This window comes from Filicampus tigris, chromosome 13, assembly GCF_054856515.1.
Source record: "Filicampus tigris isolate MCC_2025a chromosome 13, RoL_Ftig_1.0, whole genome shotgun sequence".
Classification (NCBI taxonomy): domain Eukaryota; kingdom Metazoa; phylum Chordata; class Actinopteri; order Syngnathiformes; family Syngnathidae; genus Filicampus; species Filicampus tigris.
In genome coordinates this window covers 885,285-903,759 of record NC_141229.1, presented here as the reverse complement: position 1 = coordinate 903,759, position 18,475 = coordinate 885,285, and the positions used below count along the sequence as shown (strand labels likewise).

At 41.7% G+C, this 18,475-nt stretch overlaps 1 protein-coding gene and 1 long non-coding RNA gene across 4 annotated transcripts in view; one reads left to right on the top strand and one right to left on the bottom strand.

Annotated features, from left to right (window-relative positions):
• Positions 1-9,504, bottom strand: part of rab11fip5a (RAB11 family interacting protein 5a (class I)) — a 19,475-nt gene extending 9,971 nt beyond the window's left edge. For 2 of the 3 annotated variants that reach the window (XM_086049529.1, XM_086049532.1), the window contains exons 1-3: positions 8,878-9,504; positions 1,230-1,735; positions 473-917 (exon numbers count right to left, since the gene is read on the bottom strand). In XM_086049529.1, coding sequence (XP_085905655.1) covers positions 473-917; positions 1,230-1,735; positions 8,878-9,212 — 1,286 coding nt within the window. In that variant the 5' untranslated portion in view covers positions 9,213-9,504. Of the gene's footprint in view, positions 1-472; positions 918-1,229; positions 1,736-4,582; positions 4,959-8,877 lie in introns of those variants that run through there. The other variant, XM_086049530.1, reaches the window with a different exon arrangement.
• LOC147137023 (uncharacterized) lies at positions 8,731-18,475 on the top strand. The gene is made up of 3 exons (XR_015089293.1): positions 8,731-10,010; positions 13,357-13,515; positions 17,638-18,475. It is a non-coding gene; the product is annotated as an uncharacterized LOC147137023 (long non-coding RNA).

Here is an 18,475-nt window from a genome sequence, read left to right as displayed (position 1 = left end):
ATCTGCCCAGGGCCTTCAGGATCCATAGTGCTTGACCATGAAACTTCAAATATATTAGCAATGGGACTGTTCCAGATCAGATCAGATTTCAAATTCATCCTCACAGCACTGACGTCAGCATTTTTCTGTCCTCTGGTTGGTCAGAATGAATCTTGTCGCAGTCTACTTTGACTATCAAACCAGATCACAATACACAAAACAACACAATACACTTCATAATTGGCATCTCTTGTGAGTGTAATGGATTTTTTCAACATGCTTTGATGTTTCTGTCATGTTAGATAACTATGGATCGTGAACTGCTCCAGATGATGTACATGGCACAACGTGTTGTTTTTTTGGAGTATTGAAGCTTTGTATAGTTGGGACATGATAGTGGTGGAATTAGGAGTTGGATTAAGCCGCGTAAATGCCCACTGAAGGCTCAGGTACCGGATCACGGATCACCACTGGTATAGCTTGGGAAACTCACCCTGGTTTACTGTGCGATTCCTTGGACCCGAACCATCTTTTGTGTTTGCCCTCAGTGCCAGAGTTATGTTCGACCTCCTCGCAATTGTCTTCTCTGGCCAGCGCAGGGCACTTTTTCTCCATGGCCGCTGCGATGGCAGCACTCTCCTCCTCGCCGGCCTTGTCAAAGGACCAACGTCGTCCATCGCCCACGGTGCCGTGCAGGGGATCGGCGGAGGCCCGCGGGCGAAGGTTCTGCAACGACACCGAGAGAGGCAAAGTCTTCTGCAGGTGACCCAGGCCCAAAGAAGTTTCCGGGTCTTCCGAGGCCTGATCCCGGGACTGCAGCTTGTGTGCTCCGTTGACACCCGCGGGGAGCTGAGGCACGGCTATGGTGATTTCATTGATCTCATCACTAAAGTCACAGCGCAGGGGAGACAACTTGGGTGACGTGTCTGCCGTGTGCTCTAAAGAGATGGCAAGAGACAAACAAGGTCATGAGGAAACACTACACACAGTTAGTGGAATACAAAACGCTCCCATTTTTTCAACTGCCGCATCATAACCAAGTGGGATATTTGAAACTTACCAATTTTGACTGCATCATTAGCCCCAAATTGGATACAGTGAACCCCATATTATTCGTGGATGATACAGATGAAGCACACGAATAGCAAAAACCCGTGAGTGACTGACACCAATAAAGATTTTGAATTACCCCACATGATGTACGTTAACAACGTGTATCGTGTACTGTGTATTTTCTGCGTTTATGTCACCTGGGCTGTCGGCGGTCAGGTTGCTGCTGTTGCTGGGCGAGTTGGAGAGGTCGGAGACCACCACGCTGATGCCGGCGGTGGGACTGAGACTGCCCCCGCGCGACGATGATTCGCTGCTCTCGGAGCCCAAGGACGTACTAGAGCGGGTGTCCGACGACTTCCTCAGCTTGCCTCGCAGGAAGAAGGTCCTCATCTTACTGCGCCTCACCTCGCCACCCTCGTCGTCCTCGTAGTCCTCCTCGCCACCCCCGTCGCTGGGCAGACGTTGGCGCATGCGGCACAGCGGGCCAGTGGCACCGGGTGCCAAGCTGGAGTCGTCGTCACTGGAACGCCTCTTGCCCCTCATGCGCTCCTTTAGTTTGCTAAAAGTGGAAGCGCCGCCTTTGTCCTTCATGACAAGGTCGTACATGCTAGCCGTCAGGTTGTTGCGCGTGAACTGGACGCTGACTTGAATGTCGCCTCGCTCCTTCTCCTTCTTGCCGGTCTTGGAGTTGAGTCGGTACCACCTGGACACACGTATACAGAAATGCCATGAAAGCAACATCAGCATTTGAAAATTCTGTTTTTTTTGCAGATTTTTTTTGGTGGGGGGACCTATCCTTGGTGATTCCCTGAAATCATGAAGTCCATCATTTGGGCTCAGGCCAAAGCAATAAAAAGTATGACTTTGGCGCCATCTCATGGAACAGCTAACATCTGCTCCATGCTCCTTGTGAGTGTTTTCATTTTATATTTGTGGGTTTGGCTGTTGGTCCTGCTCAACAAACAGCTGAAAAAGTAGCTATGAGTGTGGCACTCTTTTTTTGACTCACTCAAGCTGCAGTGCATCTGAAGCTCACGCAGTGCATCTGAAGCTCACGCATGAGTAAAATGTTGCCTCGTAACACAAAGGGGGGAAAAAATGACGACAGAGCGACGGCTCATAATGCAAAAAACTTTCAGTGCAAGTTATGCACCGTTAATCACAATTGTCTTTCTCCTCTCTGCTACTGTGCTCACTTTTGGTGCATCACTTTAAAGTGGGTCACTGGCTGAAGTGAATACGTGTATTGTTGGTTTGAATGGGGTTAACCCAGCCAAGCAGAGCCAAAGTGTGCATGTGTGTGTCTGGCCACACATCCCATAATACCTCACTAAACTCCCTGTGCGAAATAGTGAGGCAACCATCACTCACACTATAAAGCTTTGGCATCCTTGTACACGCAAAAAAGGTGTTATCTGGAACACATACAAATTTGGTGGACTTTCCCTCCTTGGGTATTCACAAAGTCCGCCACCTTGCACAAATTGCAGTCAAACACACAAACTTACTGTAATGTGAGAGTTTTTGCAATTACCCCCAAAATAAACAACTAGAAAAAATACAGTTTAAAAAATGGATATGTGCATGCCATGCAATTAATGTTATACTATCACCTCATGCCGAAAAGAAATACACACGACAAGAATTAATGCACAATAGGGGGTGTTCACAGTTTCAAATGCTTCACATATGCGCAATGTTCCTTTCCACTCGCCAGTTATTCATGCCAACTGCCACCTTGCACAATAGAAATAAACACAAGGCAAACAATGGCATGATTAGCGTGTGCTTTGGATGAGTTTGGTGTGGAAGAACAAGAAATATTGCAGCAGAAGGAATGATAGGTGGAGTGAAATGTCGACTCACTGGAAACACAAAGAAAGGACTGAGTAAAAGTCCCCACTTTTATGAAGACAAAAAACAAGAAACGAAACCGAGAGCTGGTGCTTTTCTTGTTTGTTTTCTTTTCTGTTGTTTTTATTCCTCATCTCAACCACAGACGAACACAAAGCTCCAATCATGTCACAACATGTCCACAACTCTTTGCCATTTACGTCTCTATAAAAAGTCGAGAACGGTCAGATATCTGTAGGATTACATCGACAAGTCAAACGTTGAAAACAAAACTGCAAAAATAAACCAACATGTAAATAAACCACATTTATTTCCTGCCTTTGTATGTAATAACCACAACAGAGTATCTTCATCAGCAAAAGAATCTTTTGGTGGTTTTGATGGTGCTTTAGCTTATGTTATGTGTAGAGCTGGGCATTTTACTAATAATTGAGCGACCGTTATTCGTCATCCGTCTGGAGCATCGGTACCCTTCTGTCGTCCGTCATTCGCCTTTTCTTCCAGGGGGAAAAAATAGTACCCGTATATAGGCCGGTCTGCCTCTAATTTTAAACCGCCCGTCGGCGAGTCCGAATAAACTTTCTTTTGCAAATCAGATTGCCATCATTAAAAAGAAAAAAGCAACCAGACAGACTTTATGTGGTCTTCATGTTGCTCTATTTCACTTGCTTATTAAAATATTTTCGTAATAGACAATGTGAGCAACATTTGTACTAAAAAAAAACATCTAAAATGCATGCATAACAGTCTATTTCTTGATCTAAGATGAGTTAGCTTCTCCTGCTACCATTGGAATGCTATTAAAATGGCCATAAAGCTCAATTAAAAGTAGAAAATAGAGTGAATGAAATACACTTTGTTGACATACTCGTGATGCCTAAAGATTTGATCTTAAAAAAAAAAAACGGTTGCAAAAACTGAAAAATGATTGACTGTTGGCAAGTTCAGATAGCAAGATAAGTAACAAACGATAAACAGCTAAGACCTAGTACACACTTTTGTGTCAATTAAGATTGAATTATCTAACAAACACTTAGCATGTGACATTTAGCGTAAAGAGTAAGCATGCTACTATTTAATTTCTTCTAAAACAGGGTGCGCTGATGATTAGTGGCACATCGTTAGCCTCCTTCACTAAACAGGCTACCATGATTGAGTAAACGACACAATTAGAGGCTAACGCCCCACAAGTAATGATAGTACGCATGTCACATAATTCCCACTTCACACAATAAATCAAGTATATCTAGGTAATTAGCTCCATGTTAGCACGCTACAATTTAAAATTGGATAGATGAGCAAACATAAGCATAGCACATTAGCTGTAGCTTGGATGCAAAAGGGAAGCTAATGTTTTGCACGTTATCAAACACCAACCCGCTTACCATAGTTGACTAACAGGTTAGCACACTTTGATAGACAGCGCTTGATATCACACGTTTAGTCCACACCTAACTACATATGACTAGTCCATTTGCATGTGGTATTTAGCTTGAAAGAAGTTACTGTGCTACCGTTTAACTTTTAACACAACATACTTCAACCATATTCTTGCATGTTTTGTTCACCTTGATCACATAATTGATGACATAAGATTTTCTATTACGTATTCGTCTCTTCGCGAAGTCAGTCACAATTGTAGCACCTTGAAAGGATTAACGTCAAGAAAATAGCCCAAAAAGTAAGTAATACGTACCAGTCGGGGTAATTATTCTTTCCTAATGTTGACCTCCATGTCAGCACCGTGCACTCACTGGCACAGACAGACACACACACACACACACACACAAACAGTGAAGAATGCCAGCGAAAACAATTATCTGCTCTGAGGTGGAGTCTCACACACAAATGGGAATGCAGACACTTTTCATAGCTGCACAACAACAACCTTCTAGCACTTCTAGCACTGGAAGATTACAATCTGAACCTTAACACTAACCTAACACCAACCAGTTCTATTTTAAACTACAAAACAATTTAAAATCCAACCCTGAAGTCTAATCCCCTAAATCCAATTTTAACCTAACTCCTCAATCTACCCTAAATCTAAACCCCAGCCCGCTCAATCTAAACCTCTAGCACTAACCCCATCCCTAGCACTCACCCTATCCAAGACCTGACCCCCCTATCTCAACTCACCCTAAACCCTCAAACCCAATCCCTTTACTCGGCCCTATTCACATTTTAACTATCACCCTCTAATACCCAAAATCCAGCATTTAGCCCAGACCTCCTAATCCCACTAACCCTAACGCCCAACCCTTTAGCCCGGCTAACCCTATTCAATTTACATGTTTTAAACCTAACCCTTGGCCCTTACCATACCCTCAACCCCTCCTCGGCCCAAACCTAACACCAACCTGAGCCCTGAAGTTTTAAATCTATAAACCTAATAACTAACAATAACCCCTAATGCACAAATCCTCACCTAATCTCAAAATCATCACTTCCTCTACCCTTACTCAAACCACTTTAGCCCTAACCCAGTGATTCTCAATGTGCGGTACTAGTACCACTTGTAGTGGTACACAGGCTCCCTGTTGTGGTACGTCAAACAATCACTGAATTAAATTGTTCAAACTGTCGCAGTTTAAACTGTGCGTAATGTTATAATGTTTTAACCTCCTTTTTAATCCAGTACTACATTTTGTTTTGTAGAGTTCAGATATGTTTGACGTTTTAGTGCAATACGTCATTAACATGTAATATTAGTTGGTTTAACAAAAACAAACATATTTTAATTGAATCATTATTCAAGCACAGTTTTTATTTTCCTATATTTAAGTGCGGTGGTTATTTTCAAACTGTGCATAATGTTACATTGGCCAACAATAATATTAACCATACTTTTTGAGAATAAAACCTGCTACAGGTCTACTTTATTACTGCAGTTTAATGTTAGTCATTGCGCTAATCATGTTTTGATGTGCTATTGTGCCAACCCCAACCTTTACCCTACCCTAATGTTTTTTTGGTGCACCCAAGGGAGTAAACCATAAAAGAGTCAATCAGTGAGCCTCAACGGAGGCATAAAACGCAACAATAGTGTTATTATTATTATATATTTGTTTTTATGTGTTTGAGGAGTTCTTCAGTCAGAGCAGTACTGTGCGAGGCTGCGAGGCATGGACTCAAGTTTCCCCTCCAACAATAGAAGCACGGTAACTCCCCTCAGCCAAGGTGGAGTTCACATTCCTAAAACAGCAGCCGACTCGGGACTATTCTCTTCCTGGCCTACTTCCCCCTCGTGCCAAGAAGCATTCAGAATGACATTAAAATGATTTTTCATAACAAAAACTGTTGCTGTGTGCAATCTGTGCAACAAGCAAACACTGTCACCTTCATCCAAAAGATTTTAGAGGAACCACATGCATCAGAGCTAACGTTAGCATTGAGCGTTTTAGTTTAAAGAAAAAATATATATATGGTCCCAACAATGATATATGATTCATGTTGTCTGCTAACTGTGAATGCTAACAAAATGGCAGGAAAGCCCAATTAAACATGAAAAAAAAACTCACCAAAATTGTGAATTAGTTTGAAATGTTAGATTAAAAATTACAACATTAGCTGGTTCAGATGGTAGCAAACAAAACAGCAGTTAGCTGAAGCTTACTGGAGCTTAATCTGTATTTGGTGGCTAATATCTAACACAAACCTTATTATTCGTCATTTCCATGAGTAATATATCTTGGATATCCATTTATAGCATGTGATCATTACTTTAAGTAAGCGTGTTTAGCATTTTATAAAACAGCACTGAGAACTCTGTTTTGTCGTAAGCATTGTTTTAACATTAGCATCAGCATCTACAGACAATGTAACCTGCTTCTTGACTTGTTTTAATGACAGGCAGTGGTATGTAACAATCACTTGGAACGCCTATCTAACTGAACACACGGCGTGAACGCCAAAAAACGCTAGCACCTACCATTGGCATGTGACATTTAGCTTAAGTTAGCACACCTCTTCTTAGCTTTTTATAAAACAATATTAAGAAGCAAATTGCTTTGCTGTTAGCGTTGTTTTAGCATCAGCGTTGCTCAAGCAAAGATGGCAGAAATGCAGCTTTTGTGTAGAAATGAACCAGTGATCGTGGTTCCTAAAAACAGACAGTGCAGCACATAGAAAAGGTGCATCTTACTGCACCACTTTGCCCACACACAAGCACACAAGTTAGCCTGCCATGCCGGAGGCGTCTTCTGCAAGCCTTTTGTTGTCTTTTTTTAAAAAAAATAAATGGTCCAGGAGCTGCAGAGCGTAACAGCGCATCTGCTTCCCCATCTCTCAAAAACAGGAAGTCACAAGCCCCTCCATGTCCCACGGCGAATACTTCTAGAAGCTGATAAATTGATAAAGTATACTGGAATATAAACATGGATGCACACAGCACTGTGGAGTGACCAGAAGTCAGAGTCTCCTCCACACAACATCGCAGAGCCACCGTCCATCAGAGTCTAATACATATAACATTGTGGAGTGACTGCACATCAGAGTCTACTGGAATGCAAACACTTATGCACACAATAGTGTAGAACGACCAGTCAGTCAGAGTCTATACTCCACACAACATTATGGAGCATTCACAAGTCTACTGAAAAGTAAACATGGACACACAAGATTGTGGAGCGACCGCTAGTCAGCCAGTCAGAGTCTACTGGAATGTAAACATGGATGTACACAACACTGTGGAGCAACCAAACGTCAGAGCAATAATAAACCACCAGTTTCACCGACCGACGTGAAAGTTGGTGGGCAGGTCCGTTGCAGCGGGACGCATGAAAGTCTCAAGTACCCATGTCCAAAGTTGAACGGCAAGTCATCCATTTGGTTTACTTGAAATAAGCTAAATAGTCCGCTGGGCAGGAAAATGACCCCTGGGGAGTGCCATTTTAATTTCCTAGGGCAGGGGTGGCCAAGTCCGGTTCTCAAGAGCCACAATCCAGCCTGTTTTAGGTTCATCCCTACGGAAACACACCTGATTCAAATCATCAGGCTCATTATCAGGCTTTTGCTAATCTTGCTGATGAGCTGATTATTTGAAACAGGTGTGTTGCCGTAGGGATAAACCTAAAACAGGCTGGATTGTGGCTCTTGAGGACTGGACTTGGACACCCCTGTCCTAGGGTGTGTTCAGGCTTGAAATGTCTCGCCTGGTGATGAGAAACAATGATTTCAAATTTGATTCAAAGTAAAATGTAACCTAACATATTTAGTCACTTTTCTGAGAGCCGTAACATAATTAGCCTCCCCCCCAAACTCCCCCCCCCCCCCCCCGAGTAGTTTCACTGATCAAAATGCATGATAGAAATTGAAAAAAAGTCTGCCATTTTTTTTTCATACCTAAATAAACTAATCAGGCTGTGGGCTGCAAAATGGTCTCCGGGCTGTGGCATTTTACTGTTAAAGTTAGAAAATGTTTCCAACGAAATGGCCCCTGGTCCTTACTTTGGACACCCCCTGCTATTCGGTGACGTCTGTCAACTTGCTTATTTCACTGATGTGTTAAATGATCTTTTCGGAATGATATTAAGAGATAGGCCTTTGATGGGTCATGTAAACAAAAACAACGGACTGCACATGGGAGGAACCCTCTGGAAAGGCCCCAAGCTTTTTTTACTTGGTGTGTGTTAAACACTGCTGTAAAAAAAGCTTTTAGTCAAGAGGGACCACCAAACTGTGAGATAATCCTTAGAATTGGGACAGGGGACTCGGCATAATCCTGCTGGGGAAACAGTGAAAACAACAGCAAACACAACATTAACAAAAACAAACGACTGTGTGTTCTAGAATGTTCCAGAAGGTAGAGAATGTTGTGTGTGCGTGTGTTTGTGTGTGTGTGCGTGTGTGTGTGTGTGAGGGGTGGTGGTGGTGGTGATGTGAGGGTGTGTCGATGCAGCAGCAATATGTTGACATCCCCAAACGTAGATGAGGAGAGCCGTGATGCGTTCACGGAAGGTGGGAGAAAACATCATCGAAAGTCGTACGTACTGATTTTTCACGCCGCGACTTTCGTGGAAGAGCTTCCGCAGCTGGATAAGCGCCTGGCCCAGGAACACGTCAAGCCCGATAACCGCGCGGTGCATGACGGTGAGGACGAGCTCCGGCCCGCTGTCCATCTCCAGGACGCCGGGCTGCAGCTCGAAGCAGCACTCCTCGCGCCACTCGGGCTCGGTGGTCTTCTCCGCCACGCATGTCGAGTACTTCTCCTTGGCCAGCTGGATGACCACGTACACGTCGCTGGTGCCGTGCTTGCCCTTGCCCCGCAGACCCCTGCCTCGGAGCACCGTCACCTGGACGTGTGTGGGCACCCATGGCTGCTCCATGTCCCCCCAGGCCCCCTCCCTCCCTCCTCGTCCAACCGTGTGTGGAGCCTGGTGGAGGTGGCTGGCGTGTCCCCCACCGCCACCGCCAACTCCTCCTCCTCCTCCCCTTCTTTCACATCCGCCGTGCAGGGTGCAGCTTGCGTGGTCCGGCGGCTGTTCTTCTTCTTTTTCTTCCGCGGCTTCTGCTGCTTCTCTGCCGCCCGGCCGGTCGAGGAGTGGGCCTCTCTGCGGGCAGCGACGTCACGCCTTCGCCATCCGCCCTCATCCTCCTCCTCCTCCATCCGATGCTCTACTTCCGGGTCCTGCAGCAGCACGTGCACACTTGTCTGGACACTTCATTAGGTACATGAGCATCCAATGCTAAAAGACAACAATAATAATAAATTATATATCTATGTATCTCCATCCATTATCGATACAGCTTGAAGCCTATCCCAGCTGTCTTCCATTTTATAGGCACGTTTTTATCTTAAAAAAAACACAACTTTTTGTCCTTAGAGCTAAAACTGTCTGTATGACCTGACATATACATGTCAGACTAACATGACTAACATACAATATTATGTTGTGCCATATTAATATATAGAAAAGGATATTTTTTTGCACCATCCCTCTCTTACCCATTTTTGGCCTCTAATTTAATTTTAATTATTATTTTAAAACATGTCACGGCACAACAAGAATAGCCGATCAGAGACAAAAGGACAGTGATTGAGCGATATGTCAATCATTTGCCGTGCACGCACACATGATCGAACTCCTAAGCCATATGGAATTAACAATTATTCCGCACCACGGGTAAGTGTATGATTACATCTTTAGATTTTTAATCCATCGTACATTCCGCAAAATATAACTTCAAACCCATAACATTGAGTGTTATCGTAACACTAATATTCTCCCTTCGTCACACTTGCGGCTAACGCTGTATTGCTAGCGATGCTTTTTTTTTTTTTTTTTTTAATTAAAGTTTGTAAATGTCGGTGAATGTTTTTTTTCTCTGTTACTTGATCACAAATACGTACTAGGGATGGGACGGTGCTCAGTGTGTTCGGTACACTGCACGAAAAAAAAACAATTTATGGCTTCAAAGTGCAATCAGCTACACGGATAAAACCTAAACCAACTTGTTCGAGCAGAGTACTGATAGGATGATAATTTTAAGAAAAAAAATAATATTAGTTTGACAATGGCTGCATAGCATATTTTCAATAACATATCGTTTTGGGAATTATTTTGGCAAATTATGCTACATTCAAATCTTGCTAGCAGCTTGAAAACTACACACTCCAACCTTTAATGGCTTTTAATGGCCTTTTAATGGCTGCATAGCATATTTTCAATAACATATCATTTTGGGAAATTATCCTACATTCAAATCTTGCTAGCAGCTTGAAAACTACACACTCCAACCTTTAAGGACGGCATTTTACCACAGTTACAAAGAAAGCAAGCAAGGGGTTATATTTCAAATTTTCCGATAGTTTTAGGTAATTGGGCAACAAATCTGTTGATTTGCAAGTTTCAGCCACTAGCTATCTATGATTACAGGACATTTTGGAACATGTTTGTTTGTTGTCGTCTAGAGGTACTATCTTGAATACTCTGTGATTTATTTTGAATAAGGATAAGAAACATAAGAAAGAAAGTCTACCAAATAAAGACTGTTGTGCTAGTTAACGCCTCGGGTCATTTTGGAACATGTTGCATATTTACCCATTGTTGGAGTAATAAAGTTTATGTTATGTATGTTGCAGTTTTTGAGGTAATCTTGAAAATTCTGTGTTCTGCACAGGTACAACTCATCTATTGATTATTAAGAGCAAGACTATAAAAGGACTTGGGCTAGCTAAAGACTTAAATTATTTTAGAACGTGTTTGGTGAAGTACTTAAGGTATTATCTTAAAAATTATTTGATTTTTCATTGACATTCCAAGCAAGGTTGTTGTGCTAGATAACATCCTGGGTCATTTTTGGAACTTGTCAATGGTTTACCAGTTGCGCCTCTTGCCTCTTGACGAAATGTTTCCGTGTCAAAGCGAGAACATTTATTAATTTGGACTGGCACTCACAGCAGGTGATGCTTTGAAGGCCCTATTGTTGACATTTGCAACCTTGTTTGTCCTATCACTTCGCTTTGCTGTCGCCCACATTTTAGCTCAAGTGTGTCGACAGGAAATGGTGGGGTTGTGGGGCGACGGGGGTGCGGGGCAGGTGAATATACGGTGGCTATTTTGACAGAAGCACTTGAGATGTTCCATTTAGGTGACGACAGTAAACCCAACAATTGAAATTCTTCATGTTCAGTATGAATAGAAATGCCATAACTTAGTTTAAGATACTCCCAAAAACAATGTGCAATGTGGTTTTTTTTTTTAATGAGAAAAATGGCACTCAATAATGTGTTTTTTGAAAACATAACAAGAACAAATTTTTAGCTTCAATTTAATGGCCATTGTGCTGCTCCTCTGGTGTGAGCGACTCGGCCACCTAGGAGAAGTATAATACAGACAAAGAAGAGTATTTAGTATTTTGTGGCCTCAAAATAGCATTCTGTTATGTTTATGTATATTGTGGCAGTCATTTAAAAAAAACAAAAAACAGTGTCACGTCTGGAACTCCTCATCTATCAGTCCGCAGCGGTCACATAATGAAAAAAATTAACACGTAACAGTGAACTGGCAGAAAGTTCATTTAAGTTAAATGAGATTTGGAAGTAAATGAAATAAATGAGTTTCAGTGCGAGGCGAGAAAACGCAGCGGCAGTTAACGAGAATTAAAAAAAAAAAAAAAAAAATACATCTGACCTTTCCCGGTGTGAAATGAAATCACACGGCAACCTTGCGGGGATAATTGCAGCAATGTTGACTTTGATGGAATTTTGTTTCAAGTGAAGGGCAACGCGGTGGACTAGTGGATAGCATGTCTGCATCGCAATTGTTAAGTTCAAATCTCAGCTCAGGCCTTCCTGTGTACTCCGGCTGCATCACACATTCCCCCCCCCAAAAAAAACAGACTGTCAAATTTTTCTTTTTTATTTTATTTGGGTTTCTTAAGATGATGTCATGAATCTGCAACGTTGAGTACAGGGTTTCTTGCGCCCTCTGTTGCACATGAAGGGGAATTACAATCGCAACGGAAGCTCAAAATGGACTCTTTGTGATGGGTTATGTTATTTACGTATATTTAACTCCTGTCTTCTATCTCATTTTCCATAAATCAGTCAAAAGTTGGTCTCCTCAATATTGTTAAGCCTTGGTGGAGGTCGGCACTCTTCTATTTACATAACCTCAAGAGGTCACTTCCTGTGTGCAGCATTTCCATCTAAAGTTCGAAGAATTTTTAGTCCCCCATACTTGGGGTTATTGGAATTATGAAAGGTTCGAGTCGCATATGTTCTGCTTGTAAAGTGCTTTGTTACAGCCCTAGCTGTTATGAAATGCACTATAAAAATAAAATTGTATTGTATTGACGGCTTATTTCAACCAAAGGAACTTAAAGACTTAGACACACCAAAGTTTTTATGGGACACTGGGAATTGTACTTTTGGGGTAATTTTGAGTGGGGTGGGGGTCTGCAGGGCTGAACATATTGAAGCTGCATTTCCACCAGTTGAAGTAACTTTTAGCTCTTGATGGCCCCCGATACATTTCCCTGGAACTTAATTCAGACGAGACTTCCCACGTCCCCAACACACCATGGTCCAAAAGTTCCTAGTCTGGGGTAAAGTTTCAAATAAGCCATTAAGCAGAACTTTTAGTTCTTTTCACTTATGGTAATTGGAACTAATAGTAACCGGTCAGCTATGTTTTTATTTTCCTGGACTGAACTAGTTCTTTGTACTTGGGAGATCCCGGAATCAATCCTTTCCAATGTGTTCAGAACATTGTCCCAAATGTTCCTAGACCTCTTGAAAGTACCACCTCCACTCACCGGGATCTTCTTCAGAACTAACTCAAGACTCTTGCGCCGTCAGTCCTTCAAAAGTCGCTAGTTCTGTCTGAAGTTCCCGTAGTGGAAACGTGCCATTAGACGCATCAGTCAGTGTTGACCCGTTGACTTGTCAGGAGAGACTTGAGTGGACTAAAGAGGCCCCGCGACTGGCTAAAGTGTCTCCTCTGACAAGCTAATCTGTCTCATTAGCAACTTCATCCCGTCCTATCGGCGGGACGGCGCAGAGATTCCGACACGGACGAGCGAGCGCTCCGAGGCCCGGCTTGGCTTCTATTCCGGGAGGCCGGCTGTCAATCATCCCCTCATCGGGACGCTGATCGGAATGGCGCAGCTGTTACGTAACCGCTGGTAATCCTCATGCACACGTACACGCACAAATATACCGATGAAGACACCGAGAGAAAGCAGCTGCTACGCACGCACGCACGCACGCACGCACGCACACAGCCAAAAGAAACAGACATAGGAGTGCTGAGTGCAAATGGCCTACTTAGAGTTTAAAGTGGCTAATTAGAAAGCTAATCAGGGCTCACTTTCTCACCCCCGACGCTCGTAATGAAACGCTCCCGTCCCCAGTACGTCCCGAGACAGCTGCGGAGGGTGGCCCACAAAAAACACTCACACATACACCTTGTTTAAGGAAAGAGAATTTAGTAGAAATCAAACATACAAAGGGCTTAACAAAAGAAGGGTGCTTTTTACACCGACAAAAAAATACTTCAAGTTCCACATTCCGGCCAATCTATAGAATCGAAAACAAAATTCAGCCCCCAAATCCAAATTAATTTAGCAACATGAAATTTGGTAGGCATGTCTACCATGAGTGGACTCACAAAAATTGTCAAAAAGCCATGCCCAAAAAAGACACAGGAAGTCTATCCTTTATGTTTGAATCAGCCACTTTGGCTGATTAATTATAAAAATGAATACCGGTATTTCGTCTTGCAGCCACGCCAAGTTCACTTAACAACCCGAAATTTGCTCGGCATGTCTATCATGAGTAGACCCACAAAAGTCTCAGGAAGCCATATTTGTTGAGACGCATGAAGTCTGCCGTTTTGGGTAGAAGAGTTTGAAAGAAGTTAGCCCTGAAAACCAGTTTGACTTAGCAACATGAAATTTGATGGACATGAGTAGACCCACCAAAAAAATCCCAGTAGCTCATGCCTGAAAAAACACAGGAAGTCTGTCATTTTGATTGAAGTGGCCATTTTAGGGTCCTTTTTTTGCCATTTCCAGATGTCCTTCGAAAGCGGCGTTGTCGTGACGATGTCAAATTTGAACCTTGGCATGCTACACGGATGGGCCTGGATAAATTGCCGAGAACTCTACTTTCGTCTTTGCGTGTGGGTGGTGAAGTAACTCAGTTCTGTCGTAGTGGCGTCATTTCCTGCTACATTTTGAGCTGTCAAGACGCTGATCCTCCTTGGGTGTGATCAAAACATAAATGTATAGAATAGATCATCTTCAATGGCTTAGACTGAGCGAGCAGCTGCCTTACTGGTCTTATTGGTCTTACTGGGCATCATGTGTAAATATTTAGGCTGCAGCGACAAGATCAAGTATCTCGCGGGGCTCATAAAGCACATAAAGAACAGGTGCTTTTTTTTTTTTTTTTGACAAGCTAACCTTTTATACCAAGTGGATTTACATGGGAAATGGCCATTAAAAAAATCAATCGTGCATATCAAAAGCGACATTATTGTCGCACGTGATAAAATGGCTTCCACCAGCCAATTAAATGGCAATGATTGGGCTGGTGATCAGAAGGAAGTGCTGGAGGACTTTTATTTCCGTGTGTGCGTGCGTGCGTGTGTGTATTATCGAGGCAGAAGAGATTAACTCAGCGCCACAAGCCACAGAGGAGCAGCAGCATAGCAATAATAATCACCTGCTGCATTCAGGTGCCGGCAGGAAAAATGGAATTTGCGATATCATCAAACGCATTCCATCGACCTTTACGCAAGGGTACAGAGAACGACATGCGCTGGAGTATAAAACATACTTAAACAGACAATATATATATATATATATATATATATATATATATATATATATATATATATATATATATATATATATATATATATATATATATATATATATATATATATATATATATATAATTAAAAGTTTGGTTGTATCAATAGTTATATTTGATCCAGTCCAATCAACACTCAATCAAAACTACTACAATAACTCGCAATATTAGTCTTTGATTCAGCGTATTAATGCAGTAGCTTATGTTACGACATGAAATCGATATATATTGTGGCCTAAAATAAAGTATATCATAATATTGATATTTCAGCTCGTCATATCGACACCGTGGCCTACAATGTATCACAATATTGATATTTGGTCTGGTCATATCAAAACTATAGCCAAAGATGCATCACAAAATCGATATTTGATCCAGTCATATTGATCCCGTATAGCCTATATGTCATAATATCGATATTTGATCCAGTCGGGATCGAAATATGGGTAATTGATCAAGTTGCATCAATACTGTAACTTTGAATATCCTGATCTGATCTAGTTGTATCGATACTGTATCCGCTGATATCAATATTCAATTCAGTCATATCGATACTGTAACTTTTGGGACCATGATATCAGTAATTGATCCAGTTGTATCGATACTGTACTTTAAGATATCAATATCTGATCTAGTCTTATCGGTACTGTGGCCGCTGATATTGATATTTGATGCCATAACGGCCGGGATCCCGATCCGGCCTAATGAAAATGGTAGCCTAGGACTCGGCTACCTGAGCATTGAGCAAAGTGCACGTTTCCGAGTGGCGCCTGAAGGCGGCGGCGGCCTGCGTGATGGCGCCAGGCCACTGAGGCCAGCTCTGCGCGCTGGAACAGCTGTGGCGGCTGGACGTGTTTGTGTTGTCGGAGTCACGTCTCATGTGTCTCATGTCTCGTTTGCTTTAGCAGCTGTGCAGAAGACCAAGAAGGAGCTTGGTCCTTTGTCACCAGACTTAAATGCGCTTTGTCTGCTTTACGTTTTAATTAGCTGCTAAACGGCGGCCCGAGGACCTCCGGCCAGCTGTCAATCACTCCTTAGGCAGCCACCAGAAAAAGCAAACAACAAGCAAAAAAAAAAAAATTGGCTGTCTTAAATGTGTGTAACGCCACCTGTTGGTGGTGGACCGCATTTTTGCACGGCATTTGTCTGTGCTAAGACAGGACCAAATGAAATGCAGTTCCTAATGCATACTGTAGATTCATTAACATAAATCAAATGATCGATGAATCAACTGTAGCAAAGTGCAACATCATTTATTGGTAATGCTAATGTTATCTTCATAACATTATGAATATATGATTCAATGAAATGAAAGAAGACTATTACGGTTTATTGGTCTATTATTGGTGAATTGTAAATGTTACTCTAGACCCATAAATGAAATGCAGTATATCTTTAATTCTGAAATCATTATTTTTTATGATAAAATGATTAATTATTGTTACGTATTATTTTGTATTGAATGTGGAGACAATTCAATTCTGTTCTTATGATACTTTTCTATGGTTAAAATGGAGTAGTACACAAAGCGTAATTATAGGATTTAGAAAAGAATTTATTCATAAATTTAAATGAGGAATTATAGTTCTTAGTTGTATGGTGCATTTTTTGTATTTAATACATATATTGAATTAACTTTTTTGTATTTTATATATATTGCAACACATTTCTGCAATGAAAACAGCAGTAAAAATCCATTCGAATTTAAAACATTTCCATGATGAAAGACAACGATGATTTATTACTACTTGGATTAATATTGGAAAATGGATTAAATATTTTTTGTATTTATCTTAGAAAATGTATTTTCTGATAAAATAATGACTATACTATAAATGTTATTTTAAATGGACAAAATACATGCAAAACGTGCTCGTAATATTAAATTTCACTTTTGACGCAAGTATAAAAGGTGTCATTTTGTAATTTTTTTTTTTTCACAAGAATAAACTCCCTCAAAATTTGAATATTTTTGAGGTACTGTTTGTAATCTGCAAATAATTATTAGGCCAATTCACATTGTAGTATACTACAATATACTGTAAGACCCAGTGTAAGCACAACCAAGACATGTCTGCCATCTAGTGGTGAGTGGTGAGATTACAACTACAGTTGACCCCTGCATGTTCGCATATTTGCGGGTTTTTTCTTTTTCGATATTTTTTCATATTTTGGATTCGCCCATTTCCCCCCGTTTTACGTGGAAAACGTTTATTGAATATTTATTGTTTTTTTGTTTTGTTTTTAAGAATTTGGGTTTGTAAAAAAATAAGATAAAATCCACCCCCCCTCAGATTTTTTTACCCCAACAACTTTTTGGGCATGCTATCTATTCTATATCCTTCTGTATGTCTGAGTCTATCTCTCATAGATCGATCTATTCTCGATCTGTCTTTATTGCCTATTCGTGTGCCTTGTCGTTTTATTAGGTACACAGAGGAGCCACTCTATTAGCTACACGCACGACATGATGAATGAAGACATAAACGGTGTGCGCTCCAGGAGGGGATGGCGGAGGTAATATGGCGCAAGAAAAGCAAGGAACACTACCCCCAGCCCCCTCTCCCGATAACCCCCTCAAACCACCAGCGTCCTTTGATGCCCCCCAGGGACGTGAGGGAGAGAGGGGGGCTATGGGGGGTGGATCGGGGTGTCCGCCGGTAAGCCCCCCGTAATTGAGTGTTTGTCGTTGCCCGGGCAGAGATCATTTCCCACGAGGGTCTTCTCTCCTGCTGCTTGTATAAAGTGAGGATTTGCGAAGACCCCCAGACCATCTCCTTCCTTTCTCGTTGACGCCCCATGAAGCAATGAACTCTGTGGCGCTCGGCAAACATGCAGCTACAATTGTCGCGTTTAAGAAAAGCGCAACGCACGCCATGGGTATTGAGCCTTACAAGTTGCCAGCATTATGAATACAGATGCTGTGATTAAGATTCATTCAAATTCTTTCAATTCATAGCTTGCAAATGGTTGAGTTATTTACACATTGTTTATTGTAGTTTTCACTATATATTATCTTCTTTTCGTTTCAACTTTAGTCTCCTAAAAAAAAATTCTTCCCCGAAAAAATAACCCAATTCTCCTTTATATTACGTTTTATACAGAAAAATATACTAGATTACTAGTTGTTTATGTTTCTGTCATGGAAAAAAACTCCATCATCCTTCTTGTAAATTTGCAACAATTATCTCAATAAACTGGGAACGTTGTGGTTTCCCCAGCCCCCCCCAAATCTCATAAGACTACAACATTATTCTCGAAGATTGT